The sequence below is a fragment of the Carassius gibelio genome, chromosome B9, assembly GCF_023724105.1.
Source record: "Carassius gibelio isolate Cgi1373 ecotype wild population from Czech Republic chromosome B9, carGib1.2-hapl.c, whole genome shotgun sequence".
Lineage (NCBI taxonomy): Eukaryota > Metazoa > Chordata > Actinopteri > Cypriniformes > Cyprinidae > Carassius > Carassius gibelio.
Window position 1 is genome coordinate 3561846 of NC_068404.1, and position 25851 is coordinate 3587696.

Consider the following 25851-nt stretch of genomic DNA (forward strand, 5'->3'; position numbering starts at 1 on the left):
GTCTTCCAGCTCCTTCATCACAATAGGCACATGATGTCAATATCTGCAGAAATCTGTTTACACAGAGCAAACTCAACCTATAGGAAACTTGCATCTGTAGCATCTTATCAGAGATTATACCACTAAAAACACAATTTGGACACTTACAGTGCAGTCAAGTCATGTCATGTTTATTTATATAGCACTTTATACAATACAGATTTCTTCAGAGCAGCTTCACAGTAATAATCAGTGTCAATGTCACAAAATTCGCAAGCAACAAAAACTTAATTTTTAACTATACTAGAGTAGCTCTACAGAAGACAAAAGTGGCATTATTGAGCTCAATTTAAATTAACTGTTCAGCAATCTTATTTGATAGTTAAAGGGGGGGGTGAAATGCTCGTTTTCACTCAATCTCCTGTTAATCTTGAGTACCTATAGAGTAGTACTGCATCCTTCATAACTCCAAAAAGTCTTCAGTTTTATTATATTCATAAGAGAAAGATAGTCTGTACCGATTTTTCCCGGAAAAACATGACCGTCTGGAGGCGTGACGTGTGGGCGGAGCTAAAGAATCACGAGCACGAGTAGGCTTTTGCATTGAGAGCGTTTGGAAGCTGTGACATTACCGTGAGGAAAAAAACATCCAAAACAAACCATGGCTAACAGTCAGATTCAGTGTATATTTATGATCCAGAATCAGATCCAGAGGCTGAAATTTAACAAGAGCAGCATCAGCAACGACGTCTCTATGTGGTATGTACTGAAACTGTATATATTTGCTTAGCGGTTTTGGAAAATGACTAAGTTCCACTTTATGTCGTCTTTTTTTTTTTTTTTTTAGCTGTACATGTGGAAAGTGCAGTTTGATGACAACATCGCATGTTGTTTACTTGATGTGCTTACACGCCGATAGCTAAGTTAACAACATTTGTTAACAGTTAACAGTATTTGAAGCAGTTTTACTCACCGCATGCGGTTCCAACACACGATCGTGACCCTTTTTCGTTGGGACTGCATTATCCTTAAGAAATAAACCATGTGCAAATCCAGCGTCAAACTGGGCCTTGTTTGTAAAACAAGCATCTTCGAAATGCAGGGAACAAACACAAACACTTGCACAACTCCGTTGATGCTCTGTAAAAATAAACTCCATCCACTGGTCCCTTAATGCTGTTTCTCTTTTGGTAATCTGTGCAGGGTTGTCTTGCCCTGGCAACCAAAAACACACTCCTTTGTGACATTTCGCGACGCTCTCGCTCTGATCAGTGATTGTCTGTGCTCAGCCTCTCAATGCTCTGCTATACGGGAGCGCTCGCTCTTCCGGCAGACGTGCCCTCAGGACCAGTGGCGTAGCCAGGGGAGGGGCCATGGGGGCACTGGCCCCTCCTGAAAACTGATTGGCCCCCCAGTGTGCCCCCACCCTTCTACTTGTCTGTCACTCACAAATTCAAATTATAATCTTTCAGTTTAGTAAATAACTCATGATTGCGTCGCGATGCTTCTCAACGAGGACCAAGAATAGCGAGCTGCTCTTTTCCAACGAAAAAAGCACCTATTTTAAATAGCTTATGTTTTTCAATTAGCGAGTTGTTGCAGTGCAAGAAGTGTTTGGTACTAACGTTAACGTCTTTCGGTGTTAGACAGACCAGGTTCGATGACGATGTTATCTCCTAGAGCAGACCAAGATGCGAATCATTATATTTACTATGCTCCTCTGATGCTGAATGTAAAAGGGGTTTACTGCGTTACGATTTACTTTTTTTTTTTTCGGCCGAACGCTCCGATATAGGCAACAACGCAATTTAAAGCAATGGTTTTTAAAAAAAACTATAATAGCAATTCTAATAAAGTCATTATTGAATCATGCAGTCGATTAGCGACTTTTTTCATTCAAGTGAGGTGACAAAACAAATCGTGTAATGTTTATCTAACGCTCCACACTTGAGACTTTTTTTCTATATGGGTCTATAATGGGTGAGACACATGCAAAAACATCGTTTTTTTTACTGGTCAATTTTGAGATTTGGGGCTGTTTGTCTTCAGTAAAATGTCTTCTTTCAGACTTGTGGTGAAAAAAAGTCCAAAATACACATATAGGTCTTTATTTTTCTACACCTTTAGTTTATTTGCGTCTGTAGATTCCTAATAAATTCAGTTGCCGTTCTAAATCACCATGGTGCTCCGCGATTGCTGTCTGCACCCTGGAAAGCTCTCTCTCTAGCTCTCTCCCTCCCTTCACAGAAGTTATTGACAAAACGTCATTTGATGACACCCAGAAACATTCTCAAAAAAATCATACATAATTATTTAATGCATGATTAAATAGCAAAATAAATAACTAATACTAAAATAACACTGGACTAATTAAGCTATTCTAAACTGTTTTATAGGATCCACATATTTTACATGTTAAATTAAAGCTACCTTTTTGAACAAGTAGCTTTCCAACAAAGTATGGATATATGATATTTTTAAATCAATATGCTCAAGATTAATTAGCCTTGACATAAGTTGATTTTGTTTATTCATCAATGCAAATTTACTGCAACTGCTGCTATGCAAATTGAATGGGATGTGGATAATAAACAAAAACATATAATGAAATTATATTAAATTTATATTAGTTATATTAATTAATTAATTGTGTATTTATTTCTATGAATTATTAATGTTATTCTGCATTTATATAAATAAGGCTATTATATATATATATATATATATTATATAAGGCTATTATAAATAAATTATATTATTATTATTTGTGAGTTGTACACTATTCCTACATTGGATTATTTTATTTATTACAGTTTTTCTTTCACTTTTGTAAAGTGAAAAGTTAATACAAATTGTATTTGATTTTTTTTTTTAATTTAGAGCAGTGAATACCTGCTATTAAAATATAATAGGGTATCACTGTTTATTACTGATTTTAAAGGTTACTGAACTCTTGAAATGATTTGGATATACAGTTCAAACAACACAAGATTGGCCCCTCTGTATTAATCGTGGCCCCTCTTGTGCCCCCCAGTTGAAAAAATCCTAGAATCGCCCCTGCTCAGGACCCATATAAGGAAATTCCGCTCCATCTAACATCACACAGAGCCATACTCGAAAAAAACTTTTAGAAACTAAAAAAAAACTAAATTTGTAACTGTAGGTTCTTTAGAGTTATTTATTTATTTCAAACTGACAGACGAGACCAAATGATTTTCTGTTCTCTTATCATAAACCACGTACCTTGGAGTGTCAACTTTTGCTTCGGTAGAGGACGTGTTAAAGCGTGTGTTTGTGAAACCCCCTGACAGATACGAGGCTCTGGATGAGCACAGTTAGACATCCAGAAATACAGCGTGATAAAGACATTACACTCTCTGCAAGAGCTGCTTGTGATGATCTGGACAAAAGAGATTAGAAGGTGCAGTTACAACTGACATGTAAGCAGACCGTAACTTTGTAAAGACATTCACACATTATCATTCCCGCTCACGTCAGAGCTGAAAGACGAAAAATTAGTATAAAGTACATATAATGCATGACATCCATAATCCTACCCAATACCCTAAACTTAACAACTACCTTATAAACTATTAATAAGCAGCAAATAAGGAGTTAATTGAGGCAAAAGTCATAGTTATGGTTAGTTAATAGTGAGAATTGGACCCTAAAATAAAGTGTGACTGATTTTTGCCTCTTATTTTATGTCAGTTTCTTACATTTAATCAATGAATTAAATTGGAGTAAGACATTACTGTTACCAATCAAATGAAATCAGTATCCTTTGTGTAATGCAAAAGCAGTATTTAGAAGTATTTAAACTGCAATTACAATTGCATAAATAATGATAACATTTAAAAAATATATATTTTAAATATGAAACTAAAACCACCAGTTGATGTGAGTTCACTGCATTAATGAGTCATTAATTCAGCTGATTGATTCAAATGTCTTTTTGATTTAGGAACGAAGTAGTTGACTTTCTTTATGACTGGATCATTCAAAAATGCGAATTCATTCAGTAATGACACACCACTGTTTGTCGACGCACAACAGCTCTGTCGTGGTTTTGTTTGGAGTGATTTTCTTTGGTGAAAATAGAGCAGAAACTCACTATATTTATTTAATTTTATTGAACTGATGAACAAAATAAATATCAAATTATCAATCATGCTGATATTGGGGAAAACTGCACACCTGCACACTTGTGTTTACGGCATTGCTTCACTGTGTCATACATTATACAATCAATACGTGAACCATGTTTTATGAAATGTAGTCTGCCAGGCTACATCACAGTGAAAGTGGAAGTGTTCTTGTTTGTTTTCTGCAAAATTGCATGACTTTAGGCTTCCACTTGGTTAAAACAACAATCCCAGTATTATCATAGATATAGATGATGCATATCACACAGCTCTAGTGCAAACCTATGTGTGTTACAAGACGTTTCCTCATTGCATTATGTTTGTGTGTGTGTTTTCAGAAAATCACGCCAAGCTCGTCTTGTGACAGTCTTGTAAAGAACTGTGTGCCCTTTGTCTTAGTTTGTGTGTGTAAACCTTCTCCGGTCTGTTTGTGAGCCTGTTTGTTGCGAGCGTAATTTTGTCTTGTGTGTGTGAGTTCTATGTGTGTGTATGTCCTTGTCGATTGGTGAGAGTTAGTGAAATGTGTTTTTGTTTTATACCTATGTTTCTGTGTGTTCTTTGTGTTCATCTGTTGCTGTGCGTCTCTATTCTCGCACATAAAAGCCTTTGGCTCGGGCCCGAAGGCTGGCGTGCATGTCAATGACGCTGCTGTTGTGTTCTGCACAGAGCGCTGTAAGACAATGCAGATCCTCACACATCGCTCACAGGAAAAGCTGCTGACAGACCTAAACACACCACTTGTTGCATTTAAAGACCTTGATTCAGTCTTGATTCAGTCTTGTGAGTCTTCATCAGGATATGACTCTAGATTTGAGTTTACAGGAAAATCATGCATCTTTTTCATGCTTTTAATCATTTCAATCTTGAAAAGTAGTTAATGTTTAAAATAATAGTTTGCTTTTTAAAATAAAGAACAACCTTTCAAAAGTCTGGGGTCAGTGAGATTTTTTTTATGTTTTTAAAGAAATTAATATTTAAACTTTTTGAAAGCAAATACATTTATCAAGGTAGAGTTTCTTTTGAACTCTGCTGCTGAATATTCATCATTAAGAAAAAATAAAATAAATAAAAATATAAAAAAAATATTTAAAAATGTATTTTTTTTTCCATCAGATTAATGTAGTCTTGGTGGACATTTTGATACTTTTCAGCAATATTAAAAAAGTCTTACTTACCCCAAACTTTTGATTGACAGGGTGTGTGATAGCTATACCATCATCCTCATGTTGTTCCAAACCTTTATTTTCTTCTGTTGAAAACAAAAGGAGATGTTTTGAGGAATGTTAAAGCTGCTTCTTTTCTGTGCAGTGAAAGTGAAAGTGAACAGCTCAGACATTCTGCTAAACATCTTCTGTGTTCCACAGAAGAACTAGAGTCAAATGGGATTGGAACAGCACAAGGGTGTCTAAATGATGACGGTATTTTCGTAATGTGTGATGAACCACTGATTTCACCGGTTAATAAACTTCAGCTGTTGTTCTGCTCTCAGGTCTAACACGTTACCCAGCCGGAGGACACTGAAGAATTCCAGATTAGTGTGTAAGAAAGACGACCTTCATGTGTGTATCATGTGCCTACGAGCCATCATGAACTACCAGGTGAAACACACACACACACCTTTGGATTTATTTTAGTAAAGACCTCTCATAGGGCTTTCCAGATCATAGAGTACAATGCAAAATCAACAAAATGACACCTTTTCGTCAAACTTTATAATTAATTCAACTGCTAAATAATCATAAAAAGCACAAAACTACTTAAAGTTATTATCAGTAAGTCAGTGTGATAAACATGCATGAATTAAATCAATTGTGGGATGTGCTTGGTGTTAAAACGAGTTATTAAATACAGAGATTATGCAGTGTTTTATTGTATATTTGATGTCAAATTAATGTATTAATTTGTGTAATACTGAAGTTCCTGTAGTATTAAATACATTCTCTCTGTCGTACGACTTGTACATTGGTGTCAAATGTAAACTTCCCCCAAATCTCTGTCATTTCGATAGCTAAAATCACCCAACTTCTAACACTCACAAAATACCTGTTGACATTATCATAATTAAAGAAAAAAGATCACAAACAGTGAGGATCAGCTGCTTAACATGTTTCAGTTCATTAGTCAAGACATTCTGTGCTTCTATACAGAAAACCCGTACATACACACACAGTCACACACAGTCACACACACACAGATTCATAAAGCTGTTTGGTCTTACTCGTGTTTTATGTTCAGATAATAAATCTTGGAGATCCTGCCATGTTTACTAATTAGTCCTCTCTCTCTGTCTTTCTCTCAGTATGGCTTCAACATGGTCATGTCTCACCCTCATGCTGTGAATGAAATTGCACTAAGTCTGAACAATAAGAATCCCAGGTAACCCAGTGAGCTGGAGTAAATGTGTGTGTGTGTGTGTGTGTGTGTGTGTGTGTGTGTGTGTGTGTGTGTGTGTCTCTGAAAGAGAGGCTACTTTCCCAGAATCCACCGCTTTAATTCCTCCTCTTTCACAGAGTCATAAATACTGGCAGCTACAACAACAGTCCCCATAATCTCAGTGTGCAGGTTCTTTATGCCATCTGTGTAAAGGGTCAAAGTGTTTTTTTTTTAGTTTGAAACAAGTCTCGTATGCTCACTAAAGCTAAATTTATGTGATAAAAAAACAGTAAATATTGTGAAATATTCTGACAATTTAAATGAACTGTTTTCTGTTTTAATATATTTTTAAAATGCTATTTAATCTCATTAACAAAGCTTACATTTTCAGCATCATTCCCCCAGTCTTCAGTGATCCTGTGATCCTTTAGAAAACACTCTAATATGTTGATTTGCTGCTCAGATGGTGAAAACAGTTATGCATTTCTGACCCCAAACCTTTGAAATGTAGTGTAAATCGGCTGTATCTTCAAAAAAAAAAAAAAAAAAAAAAAAAAAAATATATATATATATATATAATATATGATAATTGTGTTATTGCAGAACTAAAGCTCTGGTTCTGGAGCTGCTGGCTGCTGTGTGTCTGGTTCGAGGAGGTCACGAGATCATTCTCTCCGCCTTTGATCATTTTAAAGAGGTACATACACACTAATGATATTTCTAACACACACACACACACACACACAAATGATTCACCTTCAGATTACAGAATTACAGAGGCACTGTTTTCTGTTTAAAAGCTGTAGTTTGTGTTCTAGATGATCACTCAATGATCAAATCCCATTCCCATTTTGTCTGGGCATTATTTTAATGATCTATCTCACTGCATGAGCTACTTCTTTCTTGCTTTGCAGGTGTGTTTAGAAGATCAGCGGTTTGAGAAACTCATGGAGCATTTCAAGAATGAAGATAACAACTTTGACTTCATGGTATGGGTTAGACGGCCATCCAAATATACACATTTCCATGTACATATATGTATATATATATAGCCCCAATCCACAGCTGTACAGAAAAAATAATTAAATAAGAGTAATAATTAAGATTCTTATTGCTATGCATTTTCATTTCTATAGTTAAAACTCTTTTTTTTTTCATCAATAAATCAACAGAAAGTATCTGGTTTATTGGGATGAAGTGTAGTACGGTGTGTATTGTTTTTCAGGTTGCATGCATGCAGTTCATAAACATTGTGGTTCATTCTGTGGAAGACATGAATTTCAGAGTGCACTTACAGTACGACTTCACCAAGCTGGGTCTGGACGAGTATCTGGACGTGAGTAAACTTCAGAGCTGAGTCTCCTGACGCTAATGTTTAGTGAGGATCCCTCACTCTCTCTCTCTCTCTCTCTGTGGCTGTCTTTGAGTAGAAACTGAAGCACACCGAGAGCGATAAGCTGCATGTGCAGATTCAGGCGTACCTGGATAACGTGTTTGATGTGGGGGCTCTGTTAGAGGACGCAGAGACCAAGAACGCAGCGCTGGAGAGAGTGGAGGAGCTGGAGGAGAACATGTCTCATGTTAGTACTGGTTTTACAGCTACACTCAATAAAAGCTTCCAATAGAATCCAGAAAAACAATCATTTCAGTGCCATATTCAGGAGCGAATACCATTCAGTGCACCACCTGCCCAACAACATGAGCTCACATGAGCAGTATTGAGTTCAGCTCAAAGCCTTTAATGATAATGCAGCATCATAGGACCCTGTCATACATGTTGCTTGACCTTTGACCTTTTGTGACAGATGGCCAAAGGATGAATTCCTGACCTGAGGTAATTTCCTCAATAGTGTGGCATTGATTTTGACAGTGTACCGCATGGTCAAGAATTCAGATATACTAAAGAGATATTGCTGTCAACATGAAGTTGAATATTTATGCAACCCTGGCCGGACTCTTTTGAGATTTAGGTGCTCTGTCTCGGCGTGACTTGTTTGTGTCTTTGTGAATCTTATTTCTGGTTGATTCTTGTTGGTGGTTTTCTAGCTGACGGAGAAGTTGCAGGACACAGAGAACGAGGCGATGGCAAAAATCGTTGAGCTGGAGAAACAACTGATGCAAAAAAATAAAGAGCTGGACTCTGTCCGGGTAAATGATGCGTCCTTACATCACATCCCCATGATTTCTTGAAATGCGGTTTGTTTCATTATGGGTTCTTCAATGCTTAAAACTTATTTCACAATATCTGTAGAACCTTCCCTCTCCAAATGTACACTTGTACCACTCTTTACTGTACTTTTCATAACACATGCAGTGCTCATCACCAAAGAAAACATCAAAACTGTCTCGAAAAAAAAAATGTTCCACTGATGTCACCTGAGCCTTATTAACTATTAATGTGAATCAGTATTAGTGCTGCTTTCCAGCAGTTAACAATATAATTTATGTAATAAAGGTTATGTCAATAATAGCAGATAACAATAACAATAACAAATTTGAATAAAGAAGCATTGATAACACTTTATTTTACAGTCATGGTGCGCATGCACATAATATGTATTAATAATTAATAAGTAGGTACACTGTTAAGTACACATTCTGTAGAATAAAGTGCAACCTTTAGTATACATGCATGACTTTATTCTAATGCAGTGCCCATTTTTATTCCTCCATTTAATTACTGAAGTCTTTTTAAAAAAAATGTTGTTTCATATTGATTTGAACAGCTCATAAAAATATAAACAAATAAAAATAACTTGCTCTCTCTCATGTCAGTTAATGGTCATGTTATGCATTATTACAGATTATATACGCAGCTTGTGATAAACAGTTTTAGTTCTATTAATTGTGCAGCCCCGTTTATATATTCAGATATTACATTTAATTCAATCAGTTAGCCGCTTGTCAGACAGACTCCCAGGAGTTTGCTTTAACTCAAACTTCTCCCTGTGGGGACAGGAGGTGTATAAAGACGCCAGCTCTCAGGTGCACACCCTGCGGAGGATGGTGAAGGAGAAGGACGAGGCCATTCAGAAACAGAGCAACCTGGAGAAGAAGATCCACGAGCTGGAGAAACAGGGAACCATCAAGATCCAGAAGAAAGCGGACGGGGACATTGCCATCCTGACGCCCCCTCCACAGGGGAACGGGCATCTGCCAGGGTCACAGGGCGTAGCTGGGGGGTCCAGTGAGGGGGCGGCACAGGGCCTGACCGTGCCTGATCCTCCACCGCCCCCTCCACCTCCTCCAATGCCAGAGACACGTGAGTGACCTCTCCTAAATCTATACACTGGATGTGAGTTTGACATTGTAATAGTCTACTTTATTCTATTCGGATTTCTTGTATCACTATGTTTTGCTTGAGGTGGACAGTAAATACTCGAGTAGATTTAAAAAGTATCTGTACTAATTCCAATGCATAATGTTATACTTTTTTTACTGCATTACTACATTACATAAAATAAAGTTGTTGTTGTTGTGTTTACCTTTACTATTTAAGAACATTTAAAATTAATATTTATATTAATATCATTTATTTGAAACATGCGGAGCCCCACGCATGACATGCAAGAAAAAATAAATAAATTGTGCACACAATTTACTAATTCGTTCCCTCATTATACTAAAACGTCAGAATTTATCAAATTGAGGGAAATGAATTAGTAAATCATGCGCACAATTTAGCCTACTATATTTTCCTGCATGTCATGTGCGTGGCCCCGTAGAAACACTTTTACTGGAGTAAAATTAGAAAAGGAACTAGATTTCTAATTTTCTAATGTAATTATGTATTAAATTATATTACATATGAAATGTAGTGCAGTAAAAAGTGCAGTATTGTGCATTCGAATGCCGTGAAGTAAAACATAAAAAAATAAAAAATAAATACTGATAAAGTATAGATACTTAAAAATACACTTTTAAAGCAGAGTAAAAATACTTTGCTGCTGTCCACTTTTGGCCAAAATCGAATCTGTTTCTACTTGTGCATGTTAAAATTGCATTGGTAGCAGCCTACAGTCTTCTGATCGATTAGACCGATTGAAGTAGTTCAATGCAAGTCTTTAACATAAAAGGCAACACAGATACATTTTAATAAGGACATTTTTAAGATCGCCCCTTATAAAGGTTTAAAAATTACCTCTGAAAATGAATCTCAGTGCAGCTTATTCTGGTTAACATACATCCATTTAGACAGGACGAAATCATCTAACATAGCCAGTATATAAAGAGACCGACCACAGTGTGTTTGGCATGTGATGTTTAAAGAGGAGAAATGAGATATTAGTCAAATCAAGTCAAGTCACTTGTGTTTATATAGCGCTTTTAATGATACAGATTGTAACAAAGCGACTGAACAGCATTAAATAGGAAAACATTGATGCAAAAGGGCAGTTCATCAGTGATGTCATCAGTGATGTCATCATCCAGTGCTAAAAGCAAAGTGTAATATACAAGAATATATATTTTTTGGTTGAATTTTACGAAGTGAATTATTCAAAATCAGTCAAATTTATAAACCGAATGAAACCCGCAGCTACACTTTATTATAAGGTGTTCTTGTTACGGTGTAATTATACATTTAAGTACTGAGTAATATTAATTGAATGCATGTACTAACTACATGGTTAGAGTTTGGCTTAGGGTTGCTTTCATGTAATTATGTTTAATGTATTGTTATTGTAATAGTAAATACATGTGACGTGTAACAAGGAGACTTAAAAGAACCTGCTTTCTCCTTCTTGTGTTTTCCAGTCCCAAACGGTCCATCCGCTCCTCCTCCTCCTCCTCCTCTCCCCGCTGTGGATATATCTGCCCCTATGCCCCCTCCGCCGCCCCCCATGGCTCCTCCACTTCCAGGCTGTGGATCTCCCACCGTCATCATGAACTCAGGACTGGCAGGTAATAAACCTGCTCCACACTAAAAACAAAACCACAACAGTCATCAACAGCCATCATCACATGTGCAGACTGAGATACAGTGAACCGAAACAGTGACATGAGAGGAGGAAAACCCCAGATATGCCACAGCCTTCTGAAGGAGCCTGAAGTGTGCGTTAGTTTGTGTTTCAAGTTCACGTCTGCGCTGTCACACTGTCTCCTCTCGTCGATCGCTGATAACAGTCCTCACAGCTCAAGCGGTTTGTTAGGTTTATGTCTGAACAAGCTCGAGTGAATCACTTCTGGTCTGCTGTGTGAGTCACAATCTCATTGACTGTACAGTATATCAGATAAAATAAAATAAAAAATAAAACATTTTTAAAAAATCAAACATTTTATTCTTCAAGAAAAATAAAAACAAGTTTTAGGCTACATGTACATGACAATGTTTTTTCTTAAGTTTCACGCTTACACATATCTGTGAAAACGGACAAGAAAGGCTGTACTAGGGGAGAACCGGGGTGAAAGTAACAAGGCGATTTTCTCCGAGCCTCTTTCTGCATTTGCATTCCCAGCTATGACAGCATGTTCAGAATGCAATCCTTGACGGAGCTGAGAAATATCATGTAATTTCCTCATCGTTTCCCGAAGTTAGGTCCGTAGAACTGTTTTCGAGTACAAAAAGTAAATTATTGAAGCGGTATTTTTTTTTTTATTAGTCGTGTTGTTTTTCTTGTTTCATGTGTCAAAGTAGTGATCAATCTACAGGTTATTTAGTGCTTTAACACATCCTAAAGTTTGCATTTTCAAATTTTTTTAATATAAAATTAAATCGAGTTTAAATGTCAGGAGTTCCTGTCGGGATGAAAGTAACAGTTGTTACTTTTGTCCCGCTACAGTCACAAAAAGTATTTATTTTGTTCCAGTGCAAGCTATATTGTAAATTTCTGTGTCTTGCATCATTTCTTAAAATGTTTATGTCATATTATACCAAAATAATATGTCTGAGTGAGGTTCGGAAAGACAGACAGAGGTCTGGTTTTATCCAGATGTTTTTGAGACTGTGTTTCTGGACATAGAGGAACATCTCTCTCTGGGCAGCTGCTACGTCACATTTATATTTCGGTTTTAGCCGTATCTTAGCCTTTACACCTCCACCTGTGAATTTGCAGTGTTTCCAGATGTTTTAATGCACATTTTCAATTCATGCATAAAAACAGCTGGATGGAAACATAAATAGTCCTACTGTTACATTATGTTTAGAGTTTTTTTATTATGCTAATGTGATTACATTTTTATATTGTGCATTCTGTAGAATTTTTTTATTATTATATAAAAATACATAGAAATTTACAATAAAAATACAGTCAGGTTTTAAGACATCTGATGAAACTTAAACTATGAAAATGTAATTTAATAATTTTTTTGAAAAGATAAAGGACAAAATATGTTTGCAGTTATTTATTGACAAGGTCACAATCAGGTATACTTAAGAAAAATAAGACTAACAGAAAAAAAATCTAGCTTATATTGTTGTGTTACATTTGACCCTCCTGTGTGTTACTTTCGTCCCAACCGATGGGGTCGAAAGTAACAATGTTCAACTTATGTTCAAAGTGAAATTATACTGAAGTCTTTCTACATTTCTACAAAATACCACCTGGTATTGTTAGACCACACTTCTGAGTTACTGGCCACAGCAGAAATATATCTCTGTCTACAAGATTCTTTTAAAATGAAGTTTTTCTGAAAAATGGTACTTTCGCCCCTGCTCTCCCCTACATACACCAGGCCAGTAGTTGGCGCTGTCACCTTGTTAGTACACAGTACCTGTAGGGAACTGAAGATTACGTTTACATGATTAAATCCAGACTTTGCTAAAGCGTTAGCAAACTCTTGAGCCGCGACAACCGTAGCACATACTCCGCCATTGTTGTGCGTGTTTGTCTGCGCTTGCCTTTCAAATCAACAGTGTTTTTAAAAAACTTGTGAAGAAACAAAAAAACATTGAAACCCATTTTCAAAAATATGCGTTTTCAGTCCCCAGAATGCCATTGTCGTATAAACAATCAGGCGAAATGCATAACAAAGTTGCCCGTTTTTGGCTGAAAATGTTGCCTAAATTAACTACATTTTTTGCAACATTAGAAATGCATTTTCTCTAACTTTTGATCAATTTAATGCATCCTTGCTGAATAAAAAAAAAAAAAGTCTTGACACCAAATGGTAGTCTACGTACATAGTGCAGAGTAAATCTGAACAGCTTTTTTTATCCAAGCCTTCACTTAATTTCTTTTTATTATAAAAAGTTGTGTTTTACTCCACAGTTTGTTGGTAAGTAACTTCTCCCTACAAATGACCTTTATCGTTCCTTATGAAACGATCAGTATTGAGGATTCAGTGGTAATGCACACTGTAGGGAAAGACCAATCAGATCTTCAGAATCAGAGGCTGTGTTTTATTTGCTTTTTAACCACGTCTTTCTCTCTGCTCATGTCTGCTCTGCCTGTCGCGCCGCCATAGAGGGACCCATCAAACTGTGCTGTAGGTTTGCTGCGTCATGTCTTATATGTGTGTGTGTGTGTGTGTGTGTGCCGTCATGGTATTTTAGTCTCTAAGAAAACACACTCAGCTCCTCTGTAATCTTGATCGGACAGTGTCTGTGAAGCTGCGTTGCTGGTTGTTCCTCTTGAAACTGAGCGTGAAATTGGAGGCTGTTTTGCAGAAATGTCTTTACCATTTAAAAACCAGAGAGGAACATTCTTTAGACCTTGCTTACAGAGGTCAGCAAATAACAGGACTGTAATGCCAACCTATGAGACCACATGTTCCATGAGATGTTAGCTCTTATCCCTCTTTCCAGAGCTCAAGCCATGAACCGCAACCTCACGGAAAACAAAACTACAGTTCACATCAGCTCCACATCTACACATCTATTTGTCATTAAGTTGCTATTAAGAACGGCAGAACTCCAGTAAACACAAGCACAGTTTCACCTACAACACAAACTGAAGGATGGAGAGCATTCACTTCTGGATTCACTGGCTTCTGTAGACTGTTTCTGACACTCTTACAAATACCAGAATGTCATTGCATTGAAAATAAAACATGAAAGCAAGTAGCATTTGCCAGAAAAAAAGAAAGTTTCCTATAAACTAACTTCACTTTTCTGAGCCATTTATACAATTACTTTTAATCAACTTTTGTCAATTGACCACATTTAACATTTGATTGTCCCTTTATATAAATAGATGTGCATCATAAGGCAGTAAGACTGAAAATGCCATGTCCGCTGTGTAAGTGTTTGATAGTGTTGTGTTTGCATGTTGAAACAGTGTGCCGTGAGACTGATCGTCAGATAAGGACATAGTTGCGTAAATTCAGGAATGTTTTACACACACTGAGAGTTTATTCTGGTTTTTCTGGCCACACTTTCTGCATGGCCTGATATCACACCATCATATCATCCATAACCCACAGCTCACCTCAAACCTGCTCTCATTCATCTCCATAGCCTTTGATCAGAGCAGTGTGTGTGTGTGTGTGTGTGTGTGTCATTAACTGGGTTATTTTTGGGAAGTGTGAGCCTGCATTCGACTCATTCTCGTTCTGAGACACTGTTTGAGTCACATCCTCATGTGTAAAAGAGCAGCCATGAGGGTCTGTCTCATCGCCTAAACACACAGGACAAACACACTGCTCAGAAACGCTCTTTCATAGTTTTTAATTAAGCTTTCAGTCACATTTCATACATTTTCTCTAACCCTTTTCCTGGTATTTATATAAATCACAAATAAAACAAACGAATAGGCAGCCATAAATACATTTTTTTTTTATTATATATGTTTTTTTTTTTTTTTATTCAACTGCTTACACACTAAATCTTTACTTGTCACACAGTTTCTGAAAGCTAACACTCAAACAGCAGAAGCACACACCAAATCTGCCAAACCATACACTAATTCTCGCCCGTTGACTCAGAAAACACTTTTTGCAAAACACAACACACACAATTCTCTATGTAACACACAAAAACCTAACAGGAATTGATTTGACGGTAAAGTTTTTTTTTTTTTTTTTTTGATATGCTTGTGATATTTTGAATGCAGTGCTTCATTTTGCAAGAGATGTGAGGCATTTTGCATTTTGTGTGTGCAATTCTTGGATTTGTGTGTAAAGATTAAAAAAAAGAGGCACTTTTATATATATATATATATATATATATATATATATATATATATATATATATATATATATATATATATATATATATATATATATGTGTGTGTGTGTGTGTGTGTGTGTGTGTGTGTGTGTGTAAGCAGTTGACAGTATCTTTTCTGAGCACAGTTTAAGACAGAGCAAAATCCACAAATAATATGACTGTGTTTATGATTAAAGCAGTAATTGATGCCATAAAATCATGAGTATGTTTTGATTTAATGCTCAGAAAATATAGCTTACATGACATGACGCTTAAGTTAAATATTCTGTTTATATACTGATTTATTCATTAATGTGTTATATATTATATTTTTAAAATCCAAAAGATTATAAAAGTCTTTTGCTTTTTAGATTTAAATTTAGATTTAGATTGCTTTAAAACTTTAAATCATAAAATGAAATGTTAAGGTTACCACTGCATCTCTCTGGGGGGAATGCAGTAATTAATATAGTTTATTTGTAGTTATTTTCAAATCTTCAATGTACTGTCATTATATAATATCTTTATTATTGTTTATTTAAAAAAAAAAAAAAGTTATTGTTAAAAATGAACTAAAATATAAAATGAATTGACAACTATGAGCTATCGTCTGAGAGTATCAAAGGTTTGATGTTCACGTGTCTCCCCGTCACGTTCAGACCTGCGCCTGCTGTTCTTCACTTGTGTTTGTGCGACTGGCGTCAGCTCGTTGACCTGTGCTTTCTGTCGTGTGTGCAGCTGTGAAGATCAAGAAACCCATCAAGACTAAGTTTCGTATGCCGGTGTTTAACTGGGTGGCGCTGAAGCCCAATCAGATCAACGGCACTGTGTTCAACGAGATCGATGACGAACGAATCCTGGAGGTGAGACAGACACGGCGGTGGAAACACTGAGAAAAGCATGGAAACATGTTTTTTTTTCGATGCACAGTATATGATGCAATATGAAGGCATTAAAGTGCATTCAATGCATAATTCATGCATTTCAAACTGTGATAATGTTTCACCACTTACTTTGTGTTGTTGTTGTTTTTACAGCATTTTTGATTGAATAGATGCAGCCTCAGAATAATTCAAAATCATTTTTGTACATAGTACGCTACAGATATTTGCATGGGTGTTGAATGTCCCAGTGTGAGGAGACTGTGTATGTCTGGCCCTGACTGTATTAATAGTTTGTTTTTCTTTATATACTGAATAATGTTGATTTGCTGGGATCCCAGGCTGGCTGTTATTTTATAGATCGGTGAGTTTAACGGTGAACCGTGACTGTGGTTGGTCTTTCCAGGATCTGAATGTGGATGAGTTTGAGGAGATGTTTAAGACGAAAGCACAGGGGCCTGCCATAGACATCACCTCCAGCAAACAGAAGACCTCTCAGAAAGGACCATGTAAAGTCTCGCTGCTGGACTCCAACCGAGCCAAAAACCTGGCCATCACGCTCAGAAAAGTGGGCAAGACATCAGAGGAGATCTGCAGAGCCATTCAGATGTAATTCACAGAGTATATACAGTACAACAGATCACCAGCATCCCTAGAATCAGTCAAATATTTGATATTTGGACTGATAACTGCAGCTGTGTGAAGACTGATGAGGATAATGCTTTGATCTGTGTGTGTGTGTGTGTGTGTGAGGTTTGACCTGCGGACGCTCCCGGTGGATTTCGTGGAGTGTTTGATGAGGTTCGTTCCGACGGAAGCGGAGCTGAAAGTTCTCCGTCAGTACGAGAAGGAGCGCAAACCTCTGGAGAACCTGACGGATGAGGACCGCTTCATGATCCACTTCAGCAAGATCGAGCGTCTCATGCAGAAGATGACCATCATGGCGTTCGTGGGCAACTTCACAGAAAGTGTTCAGATGCTCACTCCCGTAAGAGCTGGCTGCACCATGAAATAACTAAGACAAGCCCGAGGATCTCCTCATTTCTTCATAATACCCGTCTCTTGAATCTTTCATAACCCTTCTTCACATGATGCTTCCCATTAAAACCATGTTATAAAATAAAGTAAAAGAACTAACTCAATAATAACTAACTCAAACTAAGGTCAAACTAGTATATTAATTTGACCAAAACTTGCAGACACTTTCATTGTTTGAAAGATTGTATTGCTCTAGCGATAAACAGTGAATAAACACATTATATAGAAATGAGAGTTTATTTAAGCAGTAGATGTCGCTAGTTTAGGACCAAGTATTAGTTTATAGTTACTGATGATCTAATATTTCTCAAATATTGTTGTAATATAGTTGAATTGGTGCATATAGCATCACTTTGGATGTTTCATAATTTTTGACAACACTTTAAAAAATGTTATGTATTAACTAGCAATGAGACATTTGTTACAGTACATATTCATTTTTGTTAAAGTTAGTGAATACAAATGCAACTGTTAGATCGTGTTAGCTCAGGTCCAGTGTATAATATTAACAAAAACTTATTTTTATTTGATGATTTTTTTTTATTATGTGTTGTGTAAGTGCTGAGCTTAACATTAACTAAGATGAACAGATGCTGTAGGGGTATTTTTCATGTAATCTAACATTATTAACTGCTACTCAATTGTTTTTAAGCTAGCTTTAAAGGTAGCTAGTTTTAATCATAATGGTCATCTGGACCTTTGCACAGCTTCTATTATTGTCTCTTGTGTTTGTCTGAACAGCAACTTCACGCCGTTATTGCAGCGTCTGTCTCCATCAAGTCCTCACAAAAGCTCAAGAAGATCCTGGAAGTGAGTGTTTCACTTCTGCTCTGATTCATTTTTCTCCAGACTGTGCGTGTGTTTATCGAGCGTGTGTTTCTCTCTCAGATCATCTTGGCTCTGGGAAACTACATGAACAGCAGTAAACGAGGAGCGGTGTACGGCTTCAAACTGCAGAGCTTAGACCTGGTACACTTCACATAGCATTACATAGTAAAACAAAGAGTTAATCTTTATTAATTATGAATGCACAAGCAAAAACACCTCCTATTTATTACAATCCTTGTTGTTATTTATAGCATGCATATGACCACCACGATGCATTTTAATTATAATATTATAATAGCATTCATTTAAATGGCTGATGAAAATCAGTTGCACCAAATAGCTGTAATACTTCCTCTAATCTAGTTGCATTCTTCTTCTGAGGTAAAACAACACATTCATATATGTCCTTCAATTATGATTTTATAATTCATGCATGTTTTCCTGTTCCAGTTATTAGACACTAAATCAACAGACCGCAAGATGACTCTCCTGCACTATATCGCAAATGTAGTGAAGGATAAATACCAGCAGGTGTCGCTCTTCTATAATGAGCTGAACTATGTGGAGAAAGCTGCAGCAGGTACGAAACACCTCATGCTGACAGTTTGATTCAGTTTACACTAAACATCAGAGTTTGACCGAACAGATCTCAGCCGAATGACTTCTGTCTGTGTGTTCCCCAGTGTCTCTGGAGAATGTGTTATTAGACGTGAAGGAGCTTCAGAGAGGGATGGATCTGATGAGGAGAGAGTACAGCATGCACGGCCACAACACACTGCTCAGAGATTTCATCCAGCAAAATGAGAATAAACTCAAAAAACTCCAGGATGACGCCAAGATCGCTCAGGTGCGGTGAACACAGCACACACATCCGCTCAATCAACTCAATCAATCAGTCAAACATCATGAGAATCTTGCTTTCCATTTGATACTATCATAAAATCATAAAAACATAATATACATTTCAAAACCCAGCAGTTCCTCGCCAGTTCAAATGAAGCATATATTGAAAATATGATGCAAAATGGCTCAAATCTGACCTTCGACAACTTTCTTAAAGTTAATTTGAGCTTTGCTTCACCATATTTGATGAGCTGTGTGTATGTACAGATATGAATAAAAACCTCAATTGAACATGTTCTTCATATTGAGCAAGTATGTCTCTTCAGAACACTGTTTGATTCATATAAAGGGTTTTAACTATCATTTGACACCTGCATCATATTGTTATTAAAAATGGAAATTTGAAGAGTCATGTGATTGTGAATGTTGTTTATTTCCGTGTCTTTTCGTATCTCATTCTCTCAGGATGCCTTCGATGAAGTGGTGAAATTCTTTGGAGAAAACGCCAAAACAACACCGCCGTCCGTGTTTTTCCCAGTGTTTGTGCGCTTTGTGAAAGCATACAGGGTAAAGCGACCAATTGCCTGCCTCGCTTCATCCAATCACACCATTGCATCGTCTGCTTCACTAGTTTCTCCAGTCGTATGAACAGTATCGATCATCGAAACGCCTCACTGATGGGTATTTTCTCTCTGTCAGCAAGCAGAGGAGGATAATGAACAGAGGAAGAGACAGGAGCAGATGATGATGGAGAAGCTGATTGAGCAAGAAGCTATGATGGCGCTAGAGGATCAGAAGGTACAAAAGTGTGTGTGTGTGTGTGATTAAAAATAGTAAATGCTGTTTATCTGAAAGTTTAACAGTGCAAACAGGTTTTCTGTAAGGATAGGGATTAGGGTTAGGGGTTAGAACATATCGTTTGGTCAGTATAACAGTAATAGAAGTCCCCACAATTCACAGAAACGTGTGTGTGTGTGTGTGTGTGTGTGTGTGTGTGTGCATTTCCCAGTCCTCTCTGGAGACCCATTTTTATGGTATTTTAACTTCCTCTGTAAGTGTGACTGTGTTTAAACACATTTTTCTCCAGTTAGATGAGCATTTGTAGAGGTTTGTAGATTGAAGACTGGCCATTCTGCATGAATTGTTGATCTGTGGCGTGTGATTGTGTGTGTGTTCAGTCTCCCTCTCACAAGAGTAAGCGTCAGCAGCAGGAGCTGATTGCGGAGCTGAGGAAGAAGCAGGTGAAGGACAGCAGACATGTGTATGAGGGTAAAGACGGAGCCATTGAGGACATCATCACAGGTAACTCACTGTTGCTGTAAAACATTAGTTAGTTTGAGCCACTAACTAGCTCTCTGTGACTGGAGGAAAGCTTCACTGCTCGATAACAATTTTCTGAGCAGTGTGATTACAGGCTGAATGTGTGTGTGCTGTTACTGCTTACAGCTGTGGGCTGGAGAACAGCTACTAAACGCTGTGTGGCCAGTGATTCGTGTAGGCCTAAAGGGGTCATATATTCATTTGTTTAGTGCATTTCACATTAAACATGTTTGGAAAATCAATCATGATGTTCATGTTTAGATCTCAATGTTAGTGTCTCAATATCTTCATGCCTTGTAGATTTTTTAGTAGATTAGAGATTAGCAATAATAGAGTTTACATTTTGTAACTATAAAAACCATCAAAACAGCTCAGAAATCCAAAATAGTGCATAGCAATTACACGAGGGTACTGCATGCAGAAAGAGTTGGACACGTGCATTTGCATTAAAGTTGCATTTTTCGACAGTTCCAGTGTTTTTGTTAAAACTACGCGACTTTTGATCAAACTTCCACATTTTTATATTCCCGCCTATAGACAGTCAGATCATCAGAAGAGTGACAAAAAAACTTAAAAAAATAAATTAAAAAAGAGGGTAAACCTTATATAACTTTGAACATAGACTAACCATTATTAAAATATTAATGTCATCAAAGGATAGATAGATAGATAGATAGATAGATAGATAGATAGATAGATAGATAGATAGATAGATAGATAGATAGATAGATAGATAGATAGATAGATAGATAGATAGATAGATAGATAATTTAAATGCAAGTTTTCTACACTGTGGACTCAAGGATTATTTTAAAACTATTATTACAAATGTATTTATTCAAAATAACTGTGACTGTAACTGTGAAATGTAAATGTGAATTCAATGATATGACCCCTTTATAGAAGTTTTTTTTTTTTTTTTTTTTATTCTAACCATGACAACCAATCTTGGTAATGAGCCTATAGTATTTAAGGAAACAGAATCAGAGAATATTTTGTAGTATAAAACCTTTGTGTATTTCTCTTGACAGCTGCATTTCTATTTTAGGCGTGTGTGTAATAATCCATATTGCAATAGCTAGTTTGAGCTTAATATAATAGCTGCTATAGTACCATGTGATTATTAGTGTGTGCTGTTATGTGTAGAAATGTTGTGCACTAACATTGTGCTTGTTGCTCTGGCAGTTAAACCCTGTGTTGTTTGTGTGTGTGTGTGTGTTTCGTCTGGACGCAGTGCTGAAGACTGCCCCCTTTACTGCGCGCACGGCCAAACGCAGCTCGCGTTACTTCAACGAGGAGCTCCACTTCTAAAGCTTAGACTCTCTCTCTCTTAAAGGTCGCTGGATAAAGCTGCTCTCTTTCATTCTGTGTGTGTGTGTCACACTTCACATTCCTGGTTTTATTTCCCTGTGGGGTGACCCTTCTGGATGTGGGCCGGCGTATGGATGTGATGTCATGGGCGTGTTCATTTTTCCTTTCTTTTTCCAACTAAACTCCTGCATGAAGGGGGGTTTGTGGTGGCGATCATATGTGGAGACCGCAGATTTCTTTTGCATGGAGTGTGTCATAAATTCACATTTATCATTGTAACATGAATGTATTAAGAGGAAATATAATGTCACAAAAACCCAAACACGTCAAAGGTTTAGAATTAACCCTATGTACATTTCAGCTGTGTTTCGAATGAAGTGTCAATACTTATTGTGTTGATACTGTATGGCAAAATACTGTATGTGCTGCTATTTTGGTGGAATATCTTACGGGTAAGTTTAGGGACAGGTTTGGTGGTGAAGGTGTAAGGGATGGGTCAACAGTGCAAGTATAAATGTAATTACTGAAATTAATCGCAGATGTAATTACATGCAGGTATTTTTTAAGTACAATGCAAAAACATGTATGTGCACAACAAGTGCATTGTACCAAATTATTAATGTAAGTGTAAGTACATAGTAGTTGAGGCAACCTAATATAAAGTGGAACTAAAACAAACAGCTGGATGATCATTACTCAAAAAGCACTTAAGAAACAGTCATGTTTGTGATGCTGGCATGTTGGGCATTGTTTGTGACATTATTGTTTGCTCGTGTGTTCATTTGTCCATGTCATTGTGAGTATGTATAATATATAATATCATTGAATTTTGTAGCTATTCACATTATGCTGTTTCTCTGCATTTTCTCACTCTTCATCCATCTTATCCTGCTCTGATGGGAAATGAGTCCATGTGTTGCAGATGTGATTAACTTGCATGTTGGGATGGTTTTCTCTCATAAGCATGTTCTGTTCATTTGCTTCACTGTATGTATTTGCACAGGTTGAATTACATTTCTCATTCAAATGTACTTCTGCTATTAAATTTAGGGTTAAATCTCACCAAAAACATCCTATCCAAGTCATAATTTAACTCAAAAAAAGGACTTACTGTATTACAGGGCTCATTCACTTTATGTAAAATACATTTAAACATTGTGATGATATTTGACTGGGAGGATATTTTTGTGAGATTCACTTGCGTTGCATTGCTTTTAGTTTTCACCAAGCACCATGACTACTTGAGCTTCACTTACTGTTCATTCTGGCCTATAACAATGCACTTCTGGGAGGCTTGACACATTGTAATTGGTTTCAATTTTTAAACATGTAGTGACCACACAGACGTCACTTTGTTGTGTCTGGACGCTGGAGCCATTGCGCAGAGCAGCTTGAGTCATAGAGTTTATAACCGCAGTATTAGCAGAGCTTCAGTAACACCCTCCAGCGGCTGCCTGTGGCCTTTGACCTTTCCTCTTTGAGCCCTGGGCAGTTGACTTGCGTCTGGTCCACTCTACTCCGATCTAACCTCCATTTTTGTTTCCTCTCCACTCAGCCTTAAAGAAGAATAATATTACTAAATTTCCCAATGTGCACTCGAGGGTAAGGAACTCTTCCAGTAGTACCCCAGTGGATGCTACTCAGACCTGGCAAGCATCTCTCTCTTTATTATTATTTGTCTTTCATTCTTCTCCATCCATCGTAGATGAGTTGCTTTTGACACTGAATACAAAAGCCATCTTTTTGTGTTCTCTTTCTATCTGTCGTTCTACTTAACACACGTCAGGCCTATTGAGTTCTGACCCTCAAGGGCCGAATTCCAGGTACTCATGTACATCACCCTGTTGAACTGATTTCATTTGTAAATTAGTTTGATTAGGTGATGCCATGACCTGAGACAAAGAGAATCTGCCTGTGTAGTCTCATGTTGAACTGATCCACACTTAAAGATAGTTGAGTTCGCATTATTGCCATTAAAAACTTGAGTTAAGCTTCTGTAGTAGGTACACTGGCCCCAAAATTAATTAACACTTTAAAAATGTTAGAACGTCAATGTATTATTTATAATTATTAATAATATACACAAAATGGCTTTTATACTTATCTTTTTGCAAACAGAGTCACAAGCAAGTTCCCTGTCGATACTTCACTCACACTGCATCTGCTAAGATGCAATGAGGAAAATATTTTTTCTCCAAATACTGAAGCCTTTTCAATAATGCAGTGTAACTGCACAGCCATTTGTTTGTGCAGTGAATTAAAAACGAACCATTGGGTTCATTCAAGAGGATCCTAAGATTTCTTCTCCTTCAGCAATGACTGCAAGATCTTCTTTAAGAGACTCGAAGCCTTCGCCATGAACAAAGCCTCGCAGCTGATCAAGACCCCTTCTTGCTCGACTGACTTTGCCGCTCTCCGGCTGCCTTAAGCATCTGCTGCAGCTGTGGTCTTCCCAGTCCCCTGCCACTGTCTGCTGAAGCTGCACTCAACAAGACTGAATGTCCTCATTGCAAGGATATGAGTCTTGCCTCACTGCACACGTGGATAGCTTTCTTTTCAGAAAGTAACTCCGCCCCTTGTGCCCTCCCACTTCCTTCCTCCCAGGAGCCTGTGAGGAAAAAGCAGTGGGGCCCCTTAATCGGTCCGCCCTCACATTTGTTGACAGTGCCAAAGAAAAAGGGTCTCACAGACTGCCTCCCTGGATGAGTCAGTGGCTGCGCATCTCTACCCGCCCATGACCATTGGCTGGAAGACATAGGCCGCCCACCCGTCCAACCGGTGCAGAATGACTTCAGTGCTTGCTGGAAGGGCCTACTCATCAGCTGGACAAGTGGCCTCTGTGCTTCACTTGATGGCGGTCCTACAGCTTTTAGGGAGCTGCGCAGCACAACCGACCTAGCATTGCGCGCCACCATGATGATGGCTCAGGCGATCAGCAGGTCCATGGCCAGTCTTGTGGTGATCAAGCGCCACCTATTGTTGACCCTCACAGAGATCAAGGATAAGGTCCTCTTCCTCAACTCCTTGGTCACCCCCTCTGGCCTGTTTGGACCTGCAGATGAAGGGTTCACTGACTGTTTCACCGCAGCGCAGACCTTTTCCCAGGCAATGCGACACTTCCTGACATGTGTTCAGTTCAGCAGCTGCTGACAGTTGCCCCAAGACTCAGCAGCACACTAAGCCCTCATCGTTGGCTGTGTCTCCAGCTTCTAAACCTGAGCCCCATCATCGCTCCTGCTCAGCCAGATGCTATCCATTTACTAAACGCCAGGGACCCTGGCCCAAGCTAATGCTGGACCCGGCCCCTCAGGTGTCATCCTGATCTGAGGGACAGGAAGAGGAGGGGGAAAAGTCTTGCTGTCACTGGAACACACCCCAAACATCCTCTGTTGTTCCTCCAAGTACTCCTGTTCACCTCCAGATGCCGAGGGCAATGTGTTTGTGGTAAATATCTTGGTAAAATCTGGGCCCGTTCAAATAGTGCCCAGACAACCCATCGCTGTTACAGTGAGAAAAATTTAACATTTTCATAAAGAGAGCAAATTTTCTCTTCCGCTTATCTTGAACATCGGGTCTCCACAAGGTGGCCCGTCACTTGAACTGATCTACAATAATCCCTTGCCACACAGGCTGAAGCCTGGCATGCCATCCCCAGAGTGTCAGACTGGGTTTTGGGGATAATAAAATGAGGTTATACGAGATTATACATTTCAATTCGCTCAAAGACCCCCATGATTCAGCGGTCTGGTCGCCAACTTGGTACAGAGCAAGGACGCACAAGTCCTGCATGCCAAGGTGATTAATTTTCTGGTGAAATGAGCCATAGTTCAGGATGAATACATTGAAACAGATCCTCTAGCAAGAATGCCCAGGGGACTGGTTCTTTTTGCTGGATCTGAAAGACTTTCACATCTAGATAGCCCCTCACCACAGACAATTTTTGAGTTTCGCCTTTGAGGGAGTGGCATATCAATACACAGTCCTTCCCTCTGGACTATCCCTAGCTCCTCGCACTTTTACGAAGTGCATGGATGCAGCTCTTTCCCCG

The 25851-nt window shown here is 37.9% G+C and overlaps 1 protein-coding gene across 6 annotated transcripts in view; it reads left to right on the forward strand.

The window, feature by feature from the left end:
• Positions 1-25851, forward strand: part of LOC127964624 (formin-like protein 2) — a 67501-nt gene that overhangs the window by 37564 nt on the left and 4086 nt on the right. The window contains exons 7-27 of one of the 6 annotated variants that reach the window (XM_052564886.1): positions 5614-5722; positions 6424-6500; positions 7101-7194; positions 7412-7486; positions 7723-7833; positions 7928-8077; positions 8544-8645; positions 9456-9759; positions 11253-11399; positions 13902-13922; positions 16321-16445; positions 16870-17072; positions 17217-17451; positions 18243-18311; positions 18390-18470; positions 18780-18909; positions 19013-19176; positions 19638-19739; positions 19872-19970; positions 20351-20474; positions 23359-23405. In XM_052564886.1, the coding sequence (XP_052420846.1) occupies positions 5614-5722; positions 6424-6500; positions 7101-7194; positions 7412-7486; positions 7723-7833; positions 7928-8077; positions 8544-8645; positions 9456-9759; positions 11253-11399; positions 13902-13922; positions 16321-16445; positions 16870-17072; positions 17217-17451; positions 18243-18311; positions 18390-18470; positions 18780-18909; positions 19013-19176; positions 19638-19739; positions 19872-19970; positions 20351-20474; positions 23359-23405 (2569 nt within the window). Of the gene's footprint in view, positions 1-5613; positions 5723-6423; positions 6501-7100; positions 7195-7411; positions 7487-7722; positions 7834-7927; positions 8078-8543; positions 8646-9455; positions 9760-11252; positions 11400-13901; positions 13923-16320; positions 16446-16869; positions 17073-17216; positions 17452-18242; positions 18312-18389; positions 18471-18779; positions 18910-19012; positions 19177-19637; positions 19740-19871; positions 19971-20350; positions 20475-21726; positions 21829-23358; positions 23450-25851 lie in introns of all 6 variants that reach the window. The other 5 variants (XM_052564884.1, XM_052564881.1, XM_052564882.1 and 2 more) reach the window with 5 other exon arrangements.